The 26,508-nt window shown below is 40.8% G+C and overlaps 2 protein-coding genes across 3 annotated transcripts in view; both read right to left on the bottom strand.

Moving 5' to 3' along the window:
- LOC127666482 (zinc finger protein 728-like) overlaps positions 1–26,508 on the bottom strand; it is an 82,210-nt gene that overhangs the window by 24,171 nt on the left and 31,531 nt on the right. The window contains exon 1 of one of the 2 annotated variants that reach the window (XM_052159293.1): positions 16,157–16,229. The exons of the other annotated variant lie outside the window; for it this stretch is intronic. Within the exon in view, the coding sequence (XP_052015253.1) occupies positions 16,157–16,162 (6 nt within the window). The 5' untranslated portion in view covers positions 16,163–16,229. Of the gene's footprint in view, positions 1–16,156; positions 16,230–26,508 lie in introns of those variants that run through there. 2 annotated transcript variants of the gene reach the window in all.
- Positions 961–16,243, bottom strand: LOC127666484 (zinc finger protein 493-like). Its single transcript, XM_052159300.1, has 4 exons — positions 16,157–16,243; positions 7,939–8,065; positions 6,753–6,848; positions 961–4,656 (listed from the first exon to the last, which is right to left on the bottom strand). Exons 1-4 carry the CDS (start codon positions 16,160–16,162, stop codon positions 2,222–2,224), a joined length of 2,664 nt encoding a protein of 887 aa, XP_052015260.1. The 5' UTR covers positions 16,163–16,243; the 3' UTR covers positions 961–2,221.

Raw genomic sequence — 26,508 nt, 5'->3', positions numbered from 1 at the left:
TATTTGTACTATTATGACTTAGAGAGTTAGTCTATCAAGATTCTCTTGTGAAACTAAATATAACTGTTTCCTATGACAATTATAACGTGAGAAAACAGCTTTTAAACCTCACCGAAGATAGAAAATGCGACCTGTGATCAGAATGAGGCAGCAGAGGTGGTACTTATCTAATTTTCTCCATAAGGGCTGAAGGTAGCTCAACCAAAAAATAAAAAATAAAAAAAATAAAAATAAAAAAAGGGAAAAAGATTAAAGGAACAATTGTAAATTATGTTGCTATGAAAGTTTGATAGTCTCTTTTTCTTTTAAATTAACTCATTATTTATATGCCTTTTTGGATATATGCAAACAATCAAGAACTACAGTTCTCACCTGAAAGGGGAATAAGGTCGTTTACTTTGGAGCCTAATATGAATGACATGTGTTATATTAGCTATCTCTAGACACAAACAAATGTCTAGTCACTACAAAGGGACCCCACAACACACCATCTTAGGATTTTACTACAGTCCAAGTTGGTGAGAATGTTTTGGGTTTTCTTACAGACCAAAAGGTAAAGGTTACTTACAATTGGGGAACCCAAAGGGCAAAATCTTCCATACAAATCTTGGCTCAGGAATCTAGATTGAGGTTACCCAGATACAGTCTGACAACATGGAAACAGTTTCAGGAAACATTTATAGTTAAAAGAACAATCAATCAATGAATCTTGAAAACACATTGTCTAAAAGAATAGATTGGTAGATTACAGCAAACAGAAGTCTCTGCTATAGGACTCATACATTTTTAGCTGACACTAGAGGTCTAATTTTCCATTCAAAAAAAAAAAAAAAAAGGACACTGTGACATTCTCTTCAGTATGAAGACTCTGATAACTAAGATATAAAGAAAAAGAAAAAAGGGATCCTTTGCTGTCTGACTTTGACTTCTGCTGCTGTGATAAATGCCACGACTAAGAAATAACTTAAGAGAGGAAAGGGTTTATTTCAGTTTAGGAATTACAGTTAGTCAACCAGTTCACCCAGGAGGAGAGATAAAAGGGAAAAAACCTTGAGACAGGAACTAAACCATTGAGGAATTCTGCTTACTGGTTTGTTCCCTCTTGATTTTTGGTGGCCAGAATTCTCATTCACTCAGGACCACCAGTCCGGGGATGGGATTGGGCATCAATCAACATCCAAGAAAATGTCTTACAGACACATCTGTTAGTCCAACCCAAACAAGCACACAGTTGAGCTTTCCTTAGAAAATGCAGAGATATGAAGTCAAACAGTGAAGCTTATTGAATTCATTCTTTGGTGTTGACTGAGATTTGAAATAAGATTAAAAGTCTGACACATTATTTGTGTGCGTAGTGTCTCTCCAGTATGAAGTTTCTGAGGATAACTGAAGTATGAAAAACAGGTCAAGGCCTTGCTATATTCTTTGTATTTTTTGGAGTACTAATTCTCTCATGCTAATGCAGTGACAAATTACAGCTAAATGCCTGGTTATATTTTGCATGTTTAAAGAGATTTTCAAGTGTGAATTCTCTGACATTCAGCAAGTACTGAATGATGAATGACATCTTCATAATACATTTTACCAGTGTAAGGCTGTTCTTCAGTACCAATACGTTTGTGTTAATCTATGAAGAACATTTAGAAGCCTTGTCAATTTGTTCACATTTGTAGTGTTTCTCTCCAGCATACATTTTAAGGAGGTTAGAAAGTGTCGATTAGTAAAGCACTTGTCACATTCTTCACAAGGGTTTGGTTTCTTTTTACTATGATCCAATTGTGTTCGGTAAGATCTGAATAACCAAAAGCACAATCCTCATACTTGCAGGGTCTTTCTTGAGAATGAACTCTGTGATACTCTTTAAGGGTTGAAAAAGAGTAAAGAATTTTCCAGTACTTCCCCTTGTATAGTGTTTCTGAACAGAAAGAGCTACCTTGTGGTGAGTAAGGTTAAAAAATTTAGTAGAAGCTTTCCTATATTTGTGGTCTTTCTTACCAGTATGTTTTGTTTTGTTTTTTTGATGTTAGAGAGTCCTAAGTGAGTGCAAAAGACCTTGCTACAGTTCTCCCATGAGAGTGACTTCCCTCCAGAAGCTTAAGGTGTGGAGAATAGAAAACATTTGCCAATCTTCACATGGTTAAGAATTCTGTTAAGGAATTTGTTCTGAGGTAAGGATGGATGAGTTAAAAAGCATTCCCATATCCTTCCCACTCGCAGGGTTTTATTCTGAATGGATACTCAGGTGGGTAGCAAGCTCTAAGTGAGCACTAAAGACTTTGCCACACACTTCACACTTGTAGGGATTCTCTTGAGCATGAATCCTTTGATGTTCCTTAAGGCGAGAGGGATAGTAAAACATCTTGCCACACTCCTCACACTTGTAGGGCTTCTCTCCAGAGTGGACTACCTTGTGTTGAGAAAGGTATGAATGAGTAGAAAAGGCCTTTCCGCACTGCTCACACTTGTAGGGTTTCTCTCCAGTATGAATTCTCTGGTGTCTGGACCGCCCTGAGCGAGTACAGAAGTCCTTGCCGCATTCTTCACACCGGTACGGTTTCTTTCCAGAATGAATCGCTAGGTGTTCCTTGAGGATCGAAGGATAGTAAAAGGTTTTACCACATTCCTCACATTTGTAAGGTTTCTCCCCAGTGTGACCTAATTTGTGCTGAGTCAGGTATGAGTGCGTGTAAAAGGCTTTGCCACATATTTCACACTTGTAAGGGTTCTCTTGAGAATGAATCCTTTGATGTTCTTTAAGTCGAGAAGGATAGTAAAACATTTTTCCGCATTCTTCACACTTGTATGGTTTCTCTCCAGTATGGAACCTCTGGTGTTTAGAAAGTCCTTTGGGAGTACAAAAAACACTGCCACATATTTCACACTTGTAAGGATTCTCTTGAGAATGAATTCTTTGATGTTCCTTAAGGCGAGAGGGATAGTAAAACTTTTTGCCGCATTCTTCACACTTGTAGGGCTTCTCTCCAGAGTGGACTACTTTGTGCTGAGTAAGGTATGAATGAGTAGAAAAGACTTTACCACATTCTTCACACTTGTGGGGTTTCTCTCCAGTATGAATTCTCTGGTGTCTGGACCGTCCCGAGCGAGTACAGAAGTCCTTGCCGCATTCTTCACACCGGTACGGTTTCTTTCCAGAATGAATTGCTAGGTGTTCCTTGAGGATCGAAGGATAGTAAAAGGTTTTACCACATTCCTCACATTTGTAAGGTTTCTCCCCAGTGTGACCTAATTTGTGCTGAGTAAAGTATGAGTGTGTGTAAAAGGCTTTGCCACATATTTCACACTTGTAAGGGTTCTCTTGAGAATGAATCCTTTGATGCTCCTTAAGGCGTGAAGGATAGTAAAATTTTTTGCCACATTCCTCACACTTGTAGGGTTTATGTCCAGTGTGAACTATCTTGTGATGAGAAAGGTATGAATGAGTAGAAAAGGCCTTTCCGCACTGCTCACACTTGTAGGGTTTCTCTCCAGTATGAATTCTCTGGTGTCTGGACCGCCCTGAGCGAGTACAGAAGTCCTTGCCGCATTCATCACACCGGTACGGTTTCTCTCCAGAATGAATCGCTAGGTGTTCCTTAAGGACTGAAGGATAATAAAAGGTTTTGCCACATTCCTCACATTTGTAAGGTTTCTCCCCAGTGTGACCTAATTTGTGCTGAGTAAGGTAGGAGAGAGTATAAAAGGCTTTGCCACATTCATCACACTTGTAGGGTTTCTCTCCAGAATGGATTCTCAGGTGTTTGGAAAGTTGCCAGCAGGTTCTAAAGACCTTGCCACATACTTCACACTTGTAGGGTTTCTCTTGAGAATGAGTTATTTGATGTTGCTTGAGGTTTGAGGAACAATAAAACATCTTGCCACATTCTTCACATTGATAAGGTTTCTCTCGAGTATGACCTATCTTATGCTGAATCAGGGAGAGATGGCTAGCAAAGGCTTTCCCACATTCTTCACACTTGTAGGATTTCACTTCACAATGAATTTTCATTTTAGATACTGAATGGAGTGTGCAAAAGGCATTGCCACATTCTTCACACTTGAAGGCTTTCTCTCCTGGATGAATTGTCGGGTGCTCCGAAAGTATTGAGCAAGCGCTAAAGGCCTTAACGTAGTCTTCATACTTGTAGGGCTTCTCTTCAGTACAAAAGTTCTGGTCATTAGAAAGTTCTATGGGCGCACAAAAGACCTCACTACACACCTCAATCTTAAAGAGATTCTCTTGAGAATGAATTTTTTGATGTTCTGAAAGGTGAGAAGGACAATAAAACAGTTTCCCACATTCTTCACAGCTATAAAATTTCTGTCCAGTGTGTTCTACCTCGTGCTGAGCAAGACATGAATGAGTCGCGAAGGCTTCCCCACATTCTGCACACCTGTAGGGGTAATCGCCAATACAAATTCTCTGGTAGCTAGAATTTCCTGAGCAAGTACAAATGACTTTGCCACATTCCTCACACTTGCAGGCTTTCTCTTCTGGGTCAGTGATGTGGTGTTCAGGAACTACTGAGTGAGAGCCGGAGGCCTTAGCACATTCTTCACACTCGTAGGCATTCTCTCCCGGATTGGTTCTCTGGTGTTCAAGGACTGAGTTCCAACTACAGGCTTTGCCGCATTCTTTACATTTATATGGTTTTATATCTAGTGAGTAAAAATTGAAATATGAATAAAAAATGAGTAAGATTCTTTAATACATATTTATATTGCTTTTGTACATGTTATAAAATTTATAATGCTTATCTTTAATGTGAAGATCATTACTCATATTTTCACAGATAAATGAGAACTTACAAACTTCCACACCTATAGTCACTGCTGTGTAATTTGAAAATACAGTAAATGGAAACAATCTAAATTTCCACTGAAATAAGAGGAAGATCAAATAGGACACAGAAATAATGAAATAGTACTAACAGTTAAATAGCAAAGAACAGTGCACCATTAATAATAATGGGAAATCTTTTTTTTTTTTTTTTTTTTTTTTTAGGTTTTTCGAGACAGGGTTTCTTTGTATAGCTCTGGCTATCCTGGAACTCACTCTGTAGACCAGTCTGGCCTTGAACTCAGAAACCCACCTGCCTCCGCCTCCAGAGTCCTGGGCCTAAAGGTGTGCACCACCACCGCCTGGCAATAACGGGAATTCTTAAGGACATTATGTTAACAGAAATGGGTCCATTAAAAATATATAAATTTATGACCAGACATACATAAAAATATAAATAGCTAAATATGAAAAATGTTATGTTAGTGGCAATTTCTGAGGTTGAAAGAATGTAGAAATAGACACTTTATATCCTAAGTATAGTTTTAATTTAGAAGATATAAAATATTATACTGCATAATAATGAGACTCTCCATAATATCATTAAGTATTATATTTCAAGAAGTTAGGACACTCTCTGTTGTATTTTCACAAGAAAATAAGCATCTGGATCATGTTATGAAAAAAAGGAAAAAAAAAGAAAACAATTCAAGTTCTCCTATAATGATAGAATGTCTGCTGGAGGGACATATCAATCAAAGGCTTTGCTTAAAAGATACACAATCTTACAATAACCAGTGAAGACACTATATACAAGACTCATGCTATCACATGAAGTAGAAACACATGGTTCTCCTGCTCACAGAACCAGAGCTCACTGATCTTTTAATCTTACACTGTGCTAAAGTGTTTAGTATTGTATATTCTATCCTCAAAAACATACAGCTTACATAAACAAACTAGTTTAGACAACCTAGACTTCAATAATACAAAAATAAACTTGCAAAATAATAAAAAGAGAAACTTGAATTCACTAAATTCTGAAAAACAACTGGCAAGTTATTAAAAACATGTTTTTAGACATATAAAGTTTCAATCTACCGGGTGGTAGTGGCACACGCCTGTAATCCCAGCACTCTGGGAATCAGAGGCAGGCGGATTTCTGAGTTCGAGGCCAGCCTGGTCTACAGAGTGAGTCCCAGGACAGCCAGGGCTATACAGAGAAACCCTGTCTCGAAAAAAACCAAATCTAAAAAACAAAATAAAGTTTCAATCTATGAAATATATCCACAGAGTGTGCATTTTAAATCAGTTATACTGAGTGTGTGAGAGGAAAAAGTTATAAGAATAAATTATAATCACTCATAGCATTTATAAAAAGATTTTCATTATCATGCATGTAAGTTATGTGGAAGAAATTTATTTGTGATTATCCTATATTATGACAACTTCCGCATAAGTCTTTAAACACATGTACAAATTTTCCAAACTACAGGAAACAGTCAAAATTCCATTGAAAGGTAGACTCTCAGCAAAAGGACAAACCTTGTCGGTCAATGGAAACACAAGCAGAGTCCTCTGGAGGGGAAAATAAAGTTTAGAGCCTTAAAGCATCATAGATGTCTTCTGTTAGAAATGAATGAATGAATGAATGAATAAATAAATGTGGTTATCTAAAAAGTGATAGACATTACAATTTAACTTTCTTAATACATATGGTAAAGTCTAGCTTTCTATTGGATTTCTTTTTTGTTTGTTTGTTTGTTTGTCTGTTTGATCTTTTGGATTTGGTTTTTTCCCAGACAAGGTTATATAGCCCTGGTCAACTCTGTAGACCAGGCTGGCCTCGAACTCAGAAATCCACCTGCCTCTGCCTCCCAGAGTGCTGGGATTACAGGCGTGTGCCACCACCGCCCGGCTTCCACTGAATTTCTGACCTCACACTCTGTCCTCTGACCCCCTCATTTCTACACACCTGGGTACATGGTGGTGGCTACTTGTCTTTTCTCATCTGAATTCTCTTGTCTTTGCTCCAGAAATGTGACCAGGTATGGCTTAGAAAAAGCGAGACCTGTTTGTGGAAAAAAGAAATAAGATCATTTGTGTTATTCATCTGGGAAACCATGTCTATTCCAGGACTCTGCTATTGTAGGCACGGGAAAGATATACGAAACATCATTTCCTTCATTTACAAGCGCAAATATTAAAAAATCAAGGATATGTCTTATGCCTGTGAACATTACTAGAGTAAAGGATACTTCTAACAAACAGCCAGGTTAAAGAACAAAAAGGAAAAAATATCTTAGTTACATCAACAATCTTCCCAGTTCTTCCTTAGATGAAGGCCCATAAACCCCACTGTTGGAAAACACACGCTCCCATGGTTTGTTCTATAAAATAAATGTAATATTCACCTTGAATTAAGAATTCACTCTGAGCCAGGCCTGGTGGCACTTAATACCGGCACTTGAGAGGCAGAGGCAGGAGAATCTCTGATTTCAAGCTAGTCTAGTCTAGAAAGTTTCAGGACAGCCAAGATGACACAGAGAAACCCTGGTTCAAAGTACAAAATAAACAATATTAACAAACCCATAGACATATGTAGAGGGTTGGCCTATGGCTATTTGTATTTTAATGTTAATTTGGGGCCTTCAAGACTGGTTGCCTCGGACAGTCTGCAGGGAAGATGCTGAGTGACTCTGCTCCCAAGTTACTTCTAATTTGTAAATAAAGATGCCGACAGCCAATAGCTGGGCAGAAGAGACATAGGTGGGGTTTAAGTTTCTTGGGCTTGTAGGGAGAAGGAGGACCATGAGGAAGAACATGCAGGAGAGGTGGAAGCAGAAGCCACCAGGGGTTAAGGGTTAAGAGAGCGTGGCCCTGAGGGTCGCCCACTTAGAGCTAAGAACAGCCCGAGAGAAACAGAGCAAATAGTAATAACTCAGGGTTACTGATAGGAAAGTAGATTCTAACAGCATGGAGGGTGGGAGCTGCCCAGCTATTATGCTGTTTAGAGCTTCTTATAAATATAAAGGCTATAAGTGTCTTTCATTTGGGAACTCAATATCCAAAAGTGGGGTAGAAACCCTGGGTCGAGATTTTTAAATACTTTATACAACACACATACACAAAAAAGAATTCACAATGGAAGTGATGCTCACCCAGGAACGCAAGGTTGCTGTAGTTCTCCAGCATCACGTCCCTGTACAGATTCCACTGAGCAGAGTCCAGACATTCACACTCCTCTGCAGAGAAATCAATGGCCACATCTCTGAAGGACAGCATTTCCTGAAATAGGGACAAGTTGATCAATACCAAATCATAATAACCAATAATATAAAGAGCAATACGCATCCTGTGCTTATGAATACATTCTGAGGAAGTATATAGCAATAACAACACTTTGTTAATATTTAAAGTAACTGGATATAGCTCAAACATTCTTTCACTTTCTCCTTTTCTACCACGTCTGTGTTTATCTTTCTTAAACATGTATTCATATATTTACCATACTTCTAATGCAGCCTTTGAAATCATGACAACTTTATCTTAATCTGCTGAGTTTAAGCATTATAATTTGTGGGCTGGAGAGATGGCTCAGTGGTTAAGAGCACTGACTGCTCTTCCAGAGGTCCTGAGTTCAATTCCTAGCAACCACATGGTGGCTCACAACCATCTGTAATGGGATCTGATGCCCTCCTCCGGTGTGTCTGAAGATACCTACAGTGTACTCACATACATAAAAAGAATTATAATTTGTGATTCTAATTACTATTTTCCCTTATTTATTGTTACATTTTAGTGTTGGATTGCTTTTCATTTCATTGCATAAAGTTCTCAAATGGTCAATGACAGCAGTCCATCATTTCTTCTGTTCTAGGCTAGATAATAGAAAAAATCCCAGATTTATATGTTATAGGCGTATTCTGCTATAGGTAGGCTCATCATTCTCTTTATATCAATTTTAAAATGATCATTTCTTTTAACACTTAACATTATTAAGTTTAAAAAGTTCAAAGTTCTTAGGCCAGGTGTTGTAATGCCTGCCCTTAATTTCAGAACTTGGGAGTCAGAGGCAGGTGATCTCTGTGAGTTCCAGGCCAACATGAGTCACACGGCAAGTTCTAGGGCAGCCAGCACTACATCCCTGCCTCAAAAAAAACAAAACAAAACAAAGGAAAACAAAACAACAGTGTTTTCTAGTCTTCTGACTTACACTGTCATCCTGGACACTGACTTCCATTTAACTGTGGAAGAGCACCAACTAACCAGCATCTCCAATGCTTCCCTTTCCAGATAGGCAAAGTCTTTATTTCTCCAACTTCTGTAAGTTAAAATCCTTAAGACTCAACCTGTGTTTGAGGTCATGCGATTACTTGTCTTTCTGTATCTGAAAGAATAATTTTCTGAGCCGGGCGGTGGTGGCACATGCCTGTAATCCCAGCACTTTGGGAGTCAGAGGCAGGAGGATTTCTGAGTTTGAGGCCAGCCTGGTCTACAGAATGAGTTCCAGGACAGCCAGGGCTATACAGAGGAAATCCTGTCTCAAAAAAACATATCCAAAAAACCAAAAAAAAAAAAAAATAAAATAAAATAAAAAAATAAAAAATAAAAATAATAATTTTGTCTCTTTTATATTGACCCATATTACAGAATTTCATTGTTTTGTGTGACTGAACAGTTCATCATAAACATGTACACCACAATATCATTGTCAAAAATCAAGTAAATTATACACCTTAGACTTCAGCCACATTTGGATGACCTTGAAATTATAAAGAAATATACAGTAAAATTTAAGCATTCACACCACAGGAATTCTGAGATCAAACTGAGATCTGTAACTGAAATGGATAAAGGGAACTTCAAAAGTTAGAAAAACGAATCTAGTAAAATAATATTTACCCGTCCCCCCCCCCCCAAGACAGGGTTTCTCTGTGTAGCCCTGGCTGTCCTCGAACTCAGAGATCAGCCTGCCTCTGCCTCCCAAGTGCTGGGATTAAAGACGTGTGCCACCACTGCCTGGAATGACTTTTGTTCTTTTGAATGACATTTGTTTAATGACATGACCACACTTTGGACATGTGTTTAAGAATGAGATCATTGTTGATTCCTATATCATTTCCAGTTACTTATGTCTCTTTTGAGCTTCGCTTTACAATCTTTATTAACTTGTCAACATTCTCTTAATAATTCCCCTTTATAAACTCCCTGTATGGATTCCATGTCTGATGCCAACTTCACTTATTGGTTTAGGAAAGGCCATGTTGCTCTGCTTTTCTTAAGTGGGCCAGCCAGGCAGAGTTTGCAGGATAGCCTCCAACTTCCTAGCTCCTTTCTTAGGATGTTAATCCTGGCGGGTGATGGAACTTTTAGTCACCTGCCAGAGCTCTCTGGATTCGTGAAAGAAAGACTCGCATGCTAATTATGTTACCCAAAAAACCTGTTTACAATGTCCTACCTCTAGGCTAAAGGTAGCCTGCCCCCAGTTGGCTGTGATTGGGAAATAAAGTTGTCAACGGCCAATGGCAGGACAGGATGAAAGAGATAGGACTTTTAGGATTCCTGGGCAAAAAATGCAGGAGGGAGAGAAGAGGGATCCACCTGGAGAAGGGGTGGGAGGGACCACGCCATGGCAGGGAAGCAGAGAGATTAAAATTAAGAGTTCGCAGATATATATGTATATATATATATATATATATATATATATATGAATCTAGGAAAGTGGCTCCAGGGGCCACTCCCCTGATTGTGTCTGGGGTAGCAGAGATGAAATATAGATTTTTAAAAATGTTAACTAAGTAATACCGAAGGGGAGTGTGTGCTACCCGCGGAAAGGTTTGGAAGAGCGCAGCCATTGAGCTAATAAGGCATATTAAAAATAATGTTGCATATGTGTGTCTTTCATTCTCGAATCCAGAGAGTTGGGCAAGTGGCAAGAAGTGAGATCACCCGCTGGGAGCCAGCCTGGATTAACAAGTCACCAACCACTACAGAAAGGCATCTAATTATTTATAACACATTTGAAGGTCCTATAAATTCTAGCTCAAGGTCCTATAAATTCTAGCTCAAGATGGGACTGTTATTCCCAAAGGCCAAATATCAATAAGCACTATAAGGGATACAAATAGGAAACATGGGTTAGACAAAGGAAAAACAAAACATCCCAAAGATGCCCTGAATGCCCTACCTGTGTTAATAATCTACAGGAGAATTCAGTCAATTAAATAAAAAGGCAAACGTCGGAAATCAAAACATGAGAAACACCATGGCAGAGCTGAAGATGCCGTACTGAATGGAGACAACACAGGCGTGGACACCAGAGAGAGTCTGACAGAAGGAAGGGAGCCTCGGCAACCAGAAAGCTGCCAGCACTTACAAGAGCATGGAAAACAAAACAACAAACCGTTAAGAACACTGAAGGCCTGTGGGGAGAGTCAGCAGGTAAAGGTACTTGGGGCCCACTGTAACCGCCTGATGTGGATCCCTGGTACCAGGGTACAGTGTTTCTTAAATTCTGCATGGTACGTGGTCCTACATATACAAAAACAGAGTCGATAAGGAAAGAAAAGAATATAAAGAAGAAAGTAAAAGAAAGGACTGGAAAAAAAACCTGAAGGGAATGTATTTATGGAAGACTACATAGAATAAAAGAAAAGGAGGAAACCAGAATGGTGCTATGTGTTTGTAATCTTAGTTCTTGGATGGTATAGGCAGGGATACTAGGTGTTCAAGGCCAGCCTCACCTGCATAGGGAGTTTAAGGCGAAGACCTCTCTTATTTAAAAAAAATAAAAACACATAAAAAAGGGAAAAAATTACATTTTAAGAAATATGGCTTCTAAACTTACACTATGCGAAATAAGTGATGGAAACTAATTAAAACTTCCAACAAACATCAGTCTAGGTAACACTGAGGAAATTCAAGAATGCTGAGCCAGCTGTGCAAGCAAGGATTCTGATAGGAGCAGGAGAACGGCTGCTCCTGACCCAAGAGGCGCTCCTGTAAAATCCTTAGTAGTTTACCTCAGCAGAAATGGCAGCTGGGGAAGCTGAGGGACACACAACTACGACGGACAGAAAGGAGCAAGCACGAGCACACAAACGTGCACGAACACACACAAAGCTGCTCCGCAGGAGACCTGGAGAGCAGAGAAGGCAAGAGAACAAACACCACAGACACCGAGCCTGCAGGATCGCTGCTCTGGAGAGAAACTTACTCACTGCGAGAGTCTCCCATCAGAACTGCAGGGGAAACCGCACGGAGGATGTCAACTCTCAAGTCACAAGCAGAATGACGAAAAATGGCTAAACCCAGTCGCCAACCCCCCACCTTCCACTCCTTTGCATTTTTTTGAAACAAGGTCTCAAAATGTAGCTCTGGATGTCCTGGAACTCATCATGTAGATGAGGCTGGCCTACCTCTTCCTTCCAAGTGCTGGGATTAAAGGCATGTGACACCTGACCCAGTCACTTCTTTTTTTTTTTTTTTTTTGCTTTTTCGAGACAGGGTTTCTCTGTATAGCCCTGGCTGTCCTGGAACTCACTCTGTAGACCAGGCTGGCCTCGAACTCAGAAATCCGCCTCCCAAGTGCTGGGATTAAAGGCGTGCGCCACCACGCTCGGCAAGACCCAGTCACTTCTTAAGAAAGATTCTGTTGAAAGCATCTTCACAAGGTGAGAGCTGATAAACACATCTTCCACTTTCTTTACCTATGAGATGGTACGGGCCAGGTGGCAAAATTTAACTTCCCTTCTTTTGAATGGACGCTGGTCCTGGACACAAGTCTAGACCAACAGAATGGAGAAAGGAGAAGTCCGAGAACTCTTGCATACCATGACTGTGCCCTTCAAAGATATTTCTTCATTGAAACCAAGCAGTCCTGACTAGCAGGAGCTTATGGGGAAGTGAAAGCTAGGCGAAAATAGAAGACTGGATTCCCAATGAGCTTCTAGCTACTAGTGAAGCCATTTTGGACACAGAATACCTACAGATTAAAGGACATCTTGCCTTATTAATACCACAACAAAAGTATGATAAAGTAGCCAACTCAAAGGTCTCTGGCCTAGCTCTTGACCCACATGTATCTGAAATGCAGCAATCATTAACTCTTGTTTTTAGCCAACACATCTTGCAATACCAAGACTTAGTGCCTATTTGGAACATTGAACACGGTATGGGATATCATAGGTGTTATTTACTTGCAAACTAACATGCTTTTTAAATATATATTCCAAGTAAGTAACACATGCTTTATTCTGTATGCTCAATGTATAAATCTAACAGTGATTTTAAATATTCAGTACAATGTTACTACTTGTTCCTAAAGAAATACTAATTGCAGTCAATCCTCTAAACATTTGAGGCTTAGAATCCCATCCACTTAATTTACTTTTATGTAGCTACCTCAAAGAATAACTGCATGTCTTTGAAAAGTCTGCCAAGCAATCTGACTCATACTTTTCAACTCAAAATATGTCACTGCATTTGAAGACAACTATGGATAGACTCAAGGATGGAAATACTTATAAAGCAAAAGGAGAAAAATGCTAAAAATCCCCGCTTCACAGTTTACATTCCTTGCATGTTTCTGTCTCCCATCCAAATCTAATCAAATAACGTCTGTATCTTCTCTCCATGTTACCCAACAGATGTCACACAGACCACCAGAAAAGGAGCATCATCATCCTGCAAACTTTCCTTCTGGAGTTTTCCCAAGGACAACATGTCTAGCACAACAATGTCACTCTATGTGAGTTTCTAAGATGAGTAACTCCTTCCCTCTTGTCTTCACTTACAGAAGCATTAGAATACAAAGAAAAGAGCCTTCCAGAGAGGGGCAGAACTGTACATCGTGGGAGACGGGATTCCTCGCTGAGAGAGGAGGAAAGCCCACCTCAGCAGTTTACTGGCTGAATGTGAAGGGCAGAGCAGAGTGTGGTTGTCATGATCCGCACACGCAGAGCTGGCTAACTATAAGAAAGTGTTCCACACACAGTTGAACCTGTTGTGCACGTGCTGGGCAAGCCATCCAGGCGCCATAGAAGGAGAGGACTGTGAACACTGGAGACCTGCATCAATCTCAACAGCAGCGGAAACTTGGGAAATGATCGAAGTCTCAGGTGAGATGGGAAGGAGTGGATTGGAAGAATCCAGGAGAGAACAGAAGAAAGCACTATGAGGTCATGACCGGAACGAACAGGGATTAATACCCAAAGCTAACAAATGTTCTCTGCAGATGGGCAAAGCAAAGAAGAAAACTGTTCACCACAGAGCAAACAAAGGGAAGTACCTAATCTCCAAAATGTAATCTCTTTAACAAAAGCATGTTAGTGAAAAAATATTAAATTCCGCAAACACAGTCAAAAGAAGTTCTCAACCACATGTAGAAATTTTGAAAATCAGAAAAGTGTCAATTGGATGGGTTTCTGTCTGGTGGCTGGTGCGAAGTTGGACGACAGGAACCATAGAATGTATTTAGTACATCCCTAAACTGTTGGTTTAGAATATCGCTATGTGAAAGCTCATTTCACATAGGCTGATCTTAAACACTCTAAGCAGAGTGTAAGGGTGAACTCCTGCTTTCCTGCTTTCCCAAAGTTAACGGCAGGGTTACACTCCAGAATAGGCTTCAGTCCTAAGTGTGCTTACTTAAATTCTGCGTATGTGAAGGGTCTATACCTAGTAAGTGAGCACGCTGTGGCATCATCATTGTAAGAGCTTTGATGCCTAAGGCAGTGAAAACAGTTGTGTTCCTACAGATTAGTGACATTTACCTGGAAGTAGCTGTATTTTAATTATAGTTACAAAACCCACAGAAAATCCTGTGGTACGCTGGTTTAAAGACCATGTTTCTCATACAAGACTTAAGAGGGAAAAAAAAAAAAAACACACAGCGAAATTAACCAGATCCAAAGTCTGTACACCTCAGCAGACTTCCATATACTTAGGATGGTCATTTGGAATGGAGGCTGTGGAGCGTCATAGTCATTTTATACTTCAATTTGTTAAGTATAATAAAATTTGTTGTTTCTTTTAAAATAGCATGTTTTGTTGTTGTTTGTGACCGGTGTTTTTTGTGTAGCCCTGGCTGTCCTGTAACTTGCTCTCTATATCAAGACAGCCTCAAACTTGGGGATCCACATGTCTCTATGTCCCCAGTGTTGGGATTAAAGGCATGTATCACCACCACCATGTTCCTTATGAGTAGACTTTAATGCCGCAAGCCAGTCTCTAGCACACAAACACTTGGTTTGACTGAAGTGTGACGAAAAAGGAAAGAGCCTAAAGACTGTGCAGACAGTCGCCGGGTGCAAACCCCAGGACCCCGAGTGAATCGCAGCGCTTCAAATTCATCTTTACTCTTTTGACACAGTATAAATACTTGGAGAAACGGTTCCAGACGAAGATCCCACATGTAGTGACGTCAGTTTTAGACACTGTACACAGTGGACGACGGGAGACAAGCATGCGACTATAAGCATCCTGTCTGGTTTGCCGGGCTATTTCTCTTTCCCGGAGAAACTCAAGCACCTTTGTCTCCTTACCACCAATCCCTAGACACACTTGTAGCCTCAAGTCAACTCATCTCGCAGGAACTAATGACATCATAATTCCCAATGGAATCGAATGAGTTATTATTCTCGAGTACAGGGTAGGATCAGTGGTTTCTTGTTTTGCAAAGCTAGAGTCTTTCCCTTTAGGGGATCATTCTAGCATGGGATTTAGCCTGAGGATTCAGGTCACAGTGGTGATCATGAAGTATACCTATTTAAAACAGCAGTTCATAAATCCAACTCTTCCACAGAAAATGGGACTAACACCCCATACACCAACCTCCCTTGCAAAACTCTTCATCCTTAGAAACTAGTAACTTTATGAACTTCTATCAACGCAAACTAAAAGTACTAGACCGACTATAAAGTACAGGAGGGGCCAGCCCTACACTTGGTCTAGGTGTCCTGAGAAAACTGACAACAGCAGAGAAGGCGTGGGTCAGTGAGTCCATAGCCAATCTGTAATGTGTGAGCCCACCACGACCTCCAGGTGCAAGTTGTGACCAGATCCGCCTTTCCAAGCAATCCGGGATTTCCCACACTCCCCAATTCCTTTCCTACCAAGCCAGCCCCTATAACAGAGGCTCAGGGTGGACCCAGGCGGTCACCCTGTGCTTACAGAGCATTCACGTCCAGCACCAACCACACACCCTCTCCCCGGCCCCAACAGGCTTCCAGGCGCTGTGGCCCAGCCTAGGTCAGCAGGACTCCACCAAGTCTGTTCTTCCCGCCTCGGAGCCACCCCTCCTCCTCTGCCTCCGAGCGGGGCCCGCCCGCCCGCGGTCCCTCCGACCTGCATCGGTGCGCGGCACCCTGGACCAACCTCCATGTCAGCGATGCAACCCGGGCGCAGAGCAGGACCAGAGAATCGCCCAACTTTGCGAGAAAATGCACTAGTGCAGACGCAATGCGGAAGTGCCTTTTCCACAATGGCTCCTTGCGAACCGATACAACGGAAGACTACACTTCCCACAAGTCTGTGCGACGAGGCTCCAGGAACACGAGCTGGTGACGTGCAAGTTTCCTGTGTTTCTCACCCTCTGCGGGTGAGGATGGGTGGAAAAGGGGTAGTCCTTGCACTGAGACTGGGGTTCACTACAGGAGATGTTTGAATGTGAGTCGAGCCTTTGACAGTAATGTTTGCTAGGTTTGCTGGTTATTTCTGGTCGATATGTTCCTATTTAAAACTAAACGTCTACTTATTATGGGATTTATTCCATGTGTAAAATTCACGTTGACTCAATTTAACTTTAAAATAAATCAGCAAAAAGCTTACATGGAAATGACCACTATCTCTTTAAGATGATTTTGCAATCAGCCTATGTGACACTCCCTGTCTTCGAAGCTGCTCCGGAGCTTAAGACGGAAGCATCCCAAATCCAAGGCTTACCTGGGCAAAATAAAGAGACCTTGTCTAAAAGTACAAACTACAACAAGGGTTACTGAGCATCTTACAGGCAAAACCCTTGCCTGCCTGGGATGAAGGAGGCCTTGGTTATAAATGCAGCACTACCATAGGCAATCTTGCCCTGTACTAAAATAAAATAACCAGTGTGCCACAGCTGGAAAAAAGCATTAGTGTGAACATTGGAACCCATATAGTGTAGTGCATGGGTCAGGGTGCACAGAGAGATGACCTAAAATCATAGAACAAAATTAAAAGCCTAGCTCTCTACCATTCGCATGTAAAGAACTCAGAGAATCTGTCTAAGAAGAATCTTTCCATATGCCCACAATCCCCTTTTCATATATTAAACCATTAGTCTGTGTAAGAAATTTAATTTTTTTGTGAGCTGTAGCAGGATACCACCGGCAACTACAGTGGTCCATCATCCATTGTAGACTTTATCTCTGCATTAGGTTTTATAAATCTTCAGTTTCTTCTGTCTTCTTTCACTCTGAAATACTTCTATATCACTGTATTCTAAAGGTCAAGGCTAACTACCTTGAGCTTCCCTCAGTTCCTCTAACTGGGGACACAGAGATAACAAATGAATGAGACTGGATTGGCACCACTGGGACCTTCTATCTCCTCTAAAGAATATCTAGTGCTAACAACACCAATAGTTTATGCTGTAAGATCAAGAATTGATAAATGGGACTTCATAAAATTGCAAAACTTCTGTAAGGCAAAGGACACTGTCAATAGGACAAAACAGAAACCAACAGATTGGGGAAAGATCATCACTGATCCTACATCCGATAGAGGGCTAATATCAAAGATATACAAAAAAACTCAAGAAGTTAGACTCCAGAGAACCAAATAACACTATTAAAAAATGGGGTACAGAGCTAAACAGAGAATTTTCACCTGAGGAATATCAAATGGCTGAGAAGCACCTAAAGAACTGTTCAACATCCATAGTCATCAGGGAAATGCAAATCAAAACAACCCTGAGATTTCCCCTCACAGCAGTCAGAATGGCTAAGGTCAAAAAGTCACGAGACAGCAGGTGCTGGAGAGGATGTGGGGAAAGAGGAACACTCCTTCATTGCTGGTGGGATTGCAAGCTGGTAAAACAACTCTGGAACTCAGTTTGGCAGTTCCTCAGAAAATTGTACATCGTACTCCCTGAGGACCCAGCTATTGTACTCCTGGGCATATACCCAGAAGATGCTCCAACATGTAATAAGGACACATGCTCCACTATGTTCGTAGCAACCTTATTTATAATAGCCATAAGCTGGAAAGAACTCACATGTCCCTCGACAGAGGAATGGATACAAAAAATGTGGTACATTTATACAATGGAGCACTACTCAGCTATTAAAAAACAATGAATTCATGAAATTCTTAGCCAAATGGATGGAGCTAGAAAATAATCATCCTTAGTGAGGCAACCCAATCACAAAAGAACACACATAGTATGTACTTCCTGATAAGTGGATATTAGCCCAGAAGCTTGGAATTCCCAAGATATAACTCAAAGACCACATGAAGCTTAAGAAGGAAGACCAAAGTGTGGATACTTTGGTCTTTCTTAGATGGGGTACAAAATATCCATGGGAGGAAATATGGAGACAAAGTGTGGAGCAGAGACTGAAGGAAAGGCCATCCAGAGACTGCCCCACCTGGGAATCCATCCCATATACAATTACCAAACCCAGTCACTATTGTGGATGCCAACAAGTGCTTGCTGACAGGAGCCTGATGTAGCTGTTTCCAGAGAGGCCCTGCCATACCTGACAAATACAGAGAGGGATGCTGTCAGACAACCATTGAACTGAGCACAGGTTCCTCAACTGAGGAGCTAGAGAAAGGACCCAAGGAGCTAGAGGGGTTTGCAGCCCCATAGGAGGGGCAACAATATGAACTAACCAATACCCCCAGAGTCCCTAGGGACTTAACCACCAACCAAAGAGTACACATGGAGGGACCCATGGCTCCAGCCACATGGGTAACAGAGGATGGCCTGGTTGGACATCAGTGAGAGGAGAAGCCTTTGGACTGGTGAAGGCTTATTGCCCTAGGGTAGGGAAATGCCAGGTCAGGGAAGCAGGAGTGGGTGGGTTAGTGAGCAGGGGCAGGGGGGATAGGATAAGGTTTTTTTTTTTTTTTTTTTTTTTTGGAAGGGAAATAAGGAAAGGGGATAACATTTGAAATGTAATTAAAGAAAATAGCTAATAAAAAATGTAATTTCCATCTAGGAAGAAATCCCTATGTATTCTTTAAAAAAAGAAAAAGAAAGCATTATCTTCTCAGAAAAAAAAAATCTAGTGCTGTACTGGTCATGCCAAAGACCAAAGCACAAACCTCTTTAGAAGGAAAAATTTATCCTTGTGATGAGCTCTGATTGACAAAGAAGATAAATCTCAGCTGAGAAGGAAAATCTTTTATTTTTAATCACCATAAGAAACTTGTGTCCTTTTTATTCTGCCTTGAAATGATTAAGAAGGAATTTTAATAACTGTTTGGGGGTGGTGGAGAGATGGCTTAGTGGTTAAGAGCACTGATTGATCTTCCCGAGCTCCTGAGCTCAATTCCCAGCAACCATATTGTGCCTCACAACCATCTGTAATGGGGTCCAGTGCCCTCTTCTGGTGTGTCTGAAGAGAGCTACAGTGACTCCAACAAGGCCACACCCCCTAGTCAGGAAGCAGGGTAGCATCCAGGCAGGTATGGTGCAAATGGAGCTGAGAGTTCTATGTCTTTATCTGAAGGCCTTAGGAGAAGACTGACTCTCACATGGTTAGGAGGAGGGTCTCATTGCTCCCCACATAGTGACACACTTCCTCCAACAAGGCCACACCTACTCCAACAAGGCCACACCTACTCCAACAAAGCCACACCTACTCCAACAAGGCCATACCTCCTAATAGAGCCACTTTCTGGGCCAAGTGTATTCAAACCACCACTGATGGCTTGTTTGGATGTGTATGGATATGCAAGCAGGAATGCCAGTTACAATGAGTTATACCTGACAGCTGGTAACACTCCAGTACTCATCCCACATGCTAAATGATCTCATGTAGCTTGTGTTCCTATGACAATACAGGTCTATTTATATGAAAGTCTGGATAATGCTGAAATGAAGAAAGGAAATAATTTGTGGTGGACTGAATGAAAATGGCCCCCATGGGCCCATAGGGAGTGACAATATTAGGTGTCAACTTGTAGGGGTAAGTATGGCCTTGTTGGAACAGTGTGACACTGTGGGTGGGCTATGGGGTTTCAAATACTTAAGCCAGCCCAAGTGCTGCTCTTTCTTTTCCTGCTGCCTGCTGATCCAGACATAAAAATTTCTCCTCCAGCCCCATGTCTCCCTGAGTGCTACCAAGCTTCCTGCCATGACAATAATCAACTATACCTCTGAAACTAAGTCATCCCAATCCAATGTTTTCCTTATTAAGACTTGCCATGGTCATGGTATTCCTTCACAGCAATAGAAACCCTAGCTAAGACACCATTCTTATCAGAAAGGCAATAAGGAATTGTTTGTTCTGAAGCCAAATATGAGTGACAATGTGTTATGTGAGGTGTCACTAGGGACACACACACACCTAGACACTCCAGACTCCAGACAGGCATAAATGGAACAACAACATAGAAATTTCCCAATGTCCAAGTTGTGAGGTATCTTATCGACCTGAGGAGGTATTACTTACAGGAGTGTGTCAGATCCAAATGGAGAAAACTGCTATACGACACCATGGCCCAGGACTCTAGTATCTTATTACCTTCAGTACTGCATTACAACAGAGTTTCAGTTTCATGAAACATTTATCTTTACAGAACAAAGAAACTTGTCAGTCAAGACATCTTGAAAACATGTTGCCTGAAACACTGTGGGACTAGGTTACAACTTATTCCTCTCCTGCTGTAGGACCAGATGTTCCCTTAGCATTTCTCTCAGATAATATTCTTGGCATTTGTGTTGGTGAGTTAGGCATCTATTTCTACACTGCAAAATAATATACCTAACAGTCACAAACATGTTACATCACACAAAAGTTAAGGTATTGATGGCTATTTACAGCCCAAGGCAGCTCTCAAAATTTGAAGAGTTACTTGTACAATACGCCAATCAGCCTTGAATATTTGCTACAGGAGCAGGTGTTATTCTTTCAGGGGACTTCAGGTCGTGATTGTTCTGAACAGATCCACATCTCACATCTTACTTTATTTCTAGTGCCACATAGACAAATGCCAGCACTAGAAACAAGCAAAAAGGTTTTAATATGGAGGGGAAAATGTGTATTACAAGGCATATAATGCAAAAAAGGTGTATGTTGTATTTAAGGCTCTAATGATGGAGAGTTGGCTGCTATTTATGAGAGCCCATCTGCCTGTAACCTTTGTTGTACCAACTGCGTTTCCAGCCACTTGACTCTGGTTTAAAAGTGATTGTGAGGGCACCAAGTGAAGGGACTTACTATATATTGGCTCCTAAGGAAAATGTCCCTTCTTACTGTCCCTAGATCCTCTTCTAGTTCATTTGCCCTGCTTAATAGACTTCACAGTTATCTTCAATGCCTGTCAATATCATGTCCTTTCAAAAAATACTGCTATGTCTTCAGTGGTGTTTCATCTAGTGATACTATTGTAATTTGGGAGTCATGCTGGAAATGTCCTTTGTGAAACGGAATATAATTGCTTGCCATGACCATTCATTATATTGGAAGAAGAGAGCCTTTTAACATAAATCCAGTATAGAAAATGCTACTAATGATTGATGGGGGCAGGGATAGTACTCACCTCTTCTCTGCCAAAAGGCATGAATTATGGCCTGGAAAGATAGTCCCATGGTTAAGTGTACTCGTGGCTCTTGCAGAGGACCTGAGTCCGGTTCCAGCACACACCTGGTGGCTCACGACAGTCTGTAACTTCAGTTCCAGAGGACCTGATGCCTTCTCTTGAATATGTGCACACACTGTGCACAGACATACATTTAAGCAAAATACACACACACACACACACACACACACACACACAAATAAACAGAAATTTATTTTAAAAACCAAAGAATAAATTAAGTCAAATTCAAAAAGCAAAAAAAAATTAAATGAAAAAAATCTTTTGCTATGCGCATTTAAATGCTACCTCTTTTGCTTTCAGGAAAACTCAATTTTGAGGTGGCTTTTGGGATATGTGCAAATTCTAAAGTAAGAACACCAGTTACTGTGATTCATTCTTCTGAATGAATTCATGTGGCTCATCTCCCTTGTCAATATAGGACTACATATTGACAAAAAGGGTATAACTATTGTAGATATTTACAATAATATTGTAAATATTATTGTAAACAATAAGGCACTTCATTAGTACATTCTTATATCTAAATTGGCCCTCCAAAATAATAATAAACAAAGATTCCCCAAAGATAAGTACCCCATATATCAACTTGACTTAAGCATATCTATGAACATTGCACCAACACACAGGAAACATAATCTGCTCAGTGGCAAAAAAGAACCTTCTCTAAAATGGACCACATTACAGACCACAAACCAAGCCTTTGTAAATAGAAAGGAGAAAACAAAAAACCTATACATCCTATCAGGGCACATTGGGATAAAATAGAAATGAATAAAGACTAGCTTTGCAAAATATACAGTTGTTGAATAAATAATATATCTTTCCATGAATGGTGGATCATTTAAAAAATAAGCCAAGAAGGCAGTCCTATGGGGAATGGTTATACTGAGGTTTTTTTAAAAAAATATATATATACTTTTACTTTACAGTGTACGCCGTGTGTGTATATATATACAGAGTACACTGTAGCTGTCTTCAGACACGCCAGAAGAGGGCATCAGATCCCATTACAGATGGTTGTGAACCACCATGTGGTTGCTGGAAATTGAACTTAGGAACTCTGGAACAGCAGTCAGTGTTCTTAACTGCTGAGCCATCTCTCCAGCCCCTATACTGAGTTCTTAATTTACATATCAGAGAGATCTTCCGCAAACACAGAAGCTGTGTTGCTGGGGGTAACACAGGGCTCTTCTCTAAGGAAAGTGGACTGCAGAAGGTCCTAGAAACTTCCATGGATATTGTACTTTCAGAACAGTGAGGTAGAAAACAAATTCATCTACAAAACAGTATTTAGGGCTGCAGAGATGGCTCAGCAGTTACAAGGACTGGTTGCTTTTCCAAAGGACCTGGGGTTGATTCTTAAAAGCCACACACACAGCTGCTCACAGTTGTCTCTACCTACCGTTAGAGAGGATCAGACAATCTCTTAGACATGTATGCTACCCAAATACAAGCACATATACACTTCAGTTAGAGCTTTTAGTCCTTCCATGAAACTTCATGACTAAAAAATCAGCTTGGGAAGGAGAGGGTTGATTTTGATTGAGCTGACACTTAGATGGTACAGTTTGTCATCGAAGGAAGTCAGGACAGGGACTCCAACAGGACAGGAATCTAGAGGCAGGAGCAGATTTAGAGACAATGGAGGGGTTCTGCAGACAGGACTGCTATACACAGCTTCCTTAGTCTGCTTCTTTGTACAACCCAGGGCTACCAGCCCAGAGGGAGCCCCTTCCAGGTCAAGCTATGCCATGCTCTATCAGTCACTTGAACAGAGCCATATTGGGGCAGTCTTGCACTTGGTCAGAGTTTGACTTTGGTCAAGGTTAACTTCTCCCAGTTAGCCAGGATCCTGCTCCACCTAGGGTGGAGCGCACGTAGTAAAGGTTAAGTTCATTGTTCCTCCAGGTATAGGAATTCCTGAATTAAGCAAGTGACCCACCCAGCTGCCAGAGCAGTCAAGACGAAGACCTCCAAGAGAAGCTAGACAACTTCCACCGGAACTCAGCCTGGAGTCTGGGGGGAGGGTTTTCCCAAACTGTTAAAAGGTCCGGCGCCATTAAAGTTTAGGGCTTTGATCAGTGAACATTGACTTGGCCGTACGTTCTTTTCGCCGCTCTTCCCTATGACCCCAAAATTCTCTCAACAGGTAACCCGGTTTACATGTAGCTGCGGGCGGCTACAGTCACTAACTAAGAAAATGCTCTACAGGCTGGCACACAGCCTGATCTTATAGAGGCATTCCCTAAACTGACATTTCCTAAACCATATAATTATACTTTCAAGTTCACATGAATATTATCTATACACAATAAATAAATAGATAAATAAATAAATAAGTAATAGTAAGATTTTGAAAAAAACACTTTAGCGCTTCCTGCTTGCATTATAACACAGCACACATTGCACACATTTCTTACTAGAGAGCTGTGGCGATGGAGAAGGTACTTCTCGACGCAATATGCATGATCACCATGACAAATACAATGAAGATTCAGATCTGCTGAGCATCTGTGGGCTGAGGTCTGCATCCTGAACATGTACAGAGAGATGCGAATGACAGGGCACCAAGTGATGCTGAGGGCCATGCAGGAAGAATGACAAAGGGCCTTAGAACTCATGGAATGTGGCCCCTCGTTACCACAGCCACATTAGTGAGCTTCCTGTGCCACAGTCCCGTGGACCACACGCCCTGAAGACTTACTTCATGCTGTTATGGAGGTCTGCTCTGATTGCTGCCCCCCCACATCCTTCTAAATCTAAAAGTCAGATGAAAACTCTAAGGGGGCTTCCAGTCCCTCGCTGGGCAGCATTTCTTTTTCTTTTTTTCTTTCCTTTTCTTTCCTTTTCTCTCTCTCTCTCTCTCTCTCTCTCTCTCTCTCTCTCTCTCTCTCCCTCCCTCTCTCTCTCTCTCTCTCTCTCTCTCTCTCTCTCTCTCTCTCTCTCTCTCTCTCTCTCTCTCTCTCTTTCTTTCTTTCTTTCTTTCTTTCTTTCTTTCTTTCTTTCTTTCTTTCTTTCTTTCTTTCTTTCTTTCTTTCTTCTTTTCCCCATTGGTTTTTTTTGAGACAGGGCTTCTCTGTGCAGCCCTGGCTGTCCTGGAACTTACTCTGTAATCCCAGCACTTGGGAGGCAGAGGCAGGCAGATTTCTGAGTTCGAGGCCAGCCTGGTCTACAGAGTGAGTTCTAGGACAGCCAGGGCTACACAGAGAAACCCTGTCTCAAAAAGCCAAAAAATAAATAAATAAATAAAAATTTAAAAAAAGAAAAAGAAAGAAAAGAAAAGAAAATCACAGGAGCAGTTTGAAGTTCAGAAAGGTGCACTCTTATTAGCTAAGCGAGGGACCTTTATGGTCAGGGACCAAGAACAAGGGCAGCGCTGGCTGATGTGACTCTCACTGAGGCTGGACTGGTGTTGATTGGTTTCTTATGCCCATTCTTGCCCTCAGCTTCCTGCTAAGATTTAATAAGAATTTCTGATGAGTAGAGATATTCATCCTGAGGATTTAAGGTAGATATGACTGATTTTTATATAAAAATTTAGATTTGCAATTCTTTTAAGATTATGACAAGATTCCTTTTAAAGATAAGTAATAAAATAATTACACATTTATTTATAACCTCAAATCACTGCTTGCCAGTAAGAAAAACTAGCCAAGTAAACAACCTTGCTCACTTACACCTTGTTAATACATAACAAGTTGCTTAGTTATGAATATATCCATGTATATTGTTATACCCTTTTGTGGGAATAACTTGTTTTCTTTACCTGTACTACATAATGTTATTTCTTATAAATGTATTGGGGAACACACTGTAGTTTTCATGATCATTCACTAGATACATGCTCCTAAAGAGATGGGAATTCTCAGTACTCCATGTTTCCAGTGTAACTTCTTTATTCAGTGAGCCCATCTGACAGACCTATGAACATATCTCTGGTACCTTTGGATCCAAGAAGGAATCATCTCAGTGTTCGGAATAGGAGAAGTGGGGGGAGTTCAAGGCAGATACCCTCAATGTTCAAATATTCTCAAATATGAATGGTGACAGGATCAGCAGAGAGACTGGAACATTTATTCCTGTGCCGTTCATACTGAAGAAAAAAGTACAATTCCATCACATAAAAGACTTCATGTTTCCACGATGCACGACTATTCAAATGAATTTATTTCAGAGCAGAGACTATGCAAAGTCCCTATCCAATTATTATTCATGTAGTGTGTTAACCCAGTGATACAGAATAGCTTCCTCCACTTACAGTAACTAGAATCAACAAGTAGAACATTTATCTGGACACTTGATTGACATGTCTGTTTTGAATGAGGTCATGACTGATTTGTGCTCCTTTTGAATGTTGCAGTGAAGTACATTGTCAGGAACCTTAAGGGCTCAGTATTTCTGAGTGTGGCTAGGCTTCCAACATGTGACTGTGTGTACATGTATGTTTGTGTCTGTTACATGGTCACCTACCTGAGAGGTTGGTCATTCATATGAGAGGTGCTGATCCTTGAGGATGTGGCATTCATTCACAACTCTTCGGCCATCTCCATCTCTTCTTGGTGGGATTGTTTAATACAAGAGCAGGAGGAGCTACCATGGTGTAGGCACAACCTAAACATGGAGGATCTGAAGAAAGGACCCATTCAACAGGATATTAGGGACCCATGCATATGTATGAAAAATTTGATAGGAGCCAGATTCTCAGGCCAAATACGTTTGTTTAGACCATTTTGACAGTATTAACTTTACTGTGTACTGTATTTTGAACATTTAATTTTCTCCCATTGAAGCATTCCCCATGAAGTGTAATGTTTGTGAAATTCACTTTAAAATCTATGATTACAAGCTAAAAAGAGCCGGGTGGTGGTGGCACATGCCTTTAATCCCAGCACTCAGGAGGCAGGCGGATTTCTGAGTTC

The sequence above is a fragment of the Apodemus sylvaticus genome, chromosome 16 (genome assembly GCF_947179515.1).
Source record: "Apodemus sylvaticus chromosome 16, mApoSyl1.1, whole genome shotgun sequence".
NCBI classification, from domain to species: domain Eukaryota; kingdom Metazoa; phylum Chordata; class Mammalia; order Rodentia; family Muridae; genus Apodemus; species Apodemus sylvaticus.
This window is presented reverse-complemented; position numbering and strand designations above follow the sequence as displayed.

Bases quoted from the DNA above. Each gene is read 5' to 3' on its own strand.
- LOC127666484 (XM_052159300.1), bottom strand. The intron at 6,849-7,938 runs GTGAGCATCACT...TTCCACAAACAG, and splicing joins CAGCAACCTTGCGTTCCTGG to GTCTCGCTTTTTCTAAGCCA. The intron at 4,657-6,752 runs GTGTGTAGAAAT...TTTACTCACTAG, and splicing joins AGCCACCACCATGTACCCAG to ATATAAAACCATATAAATGT.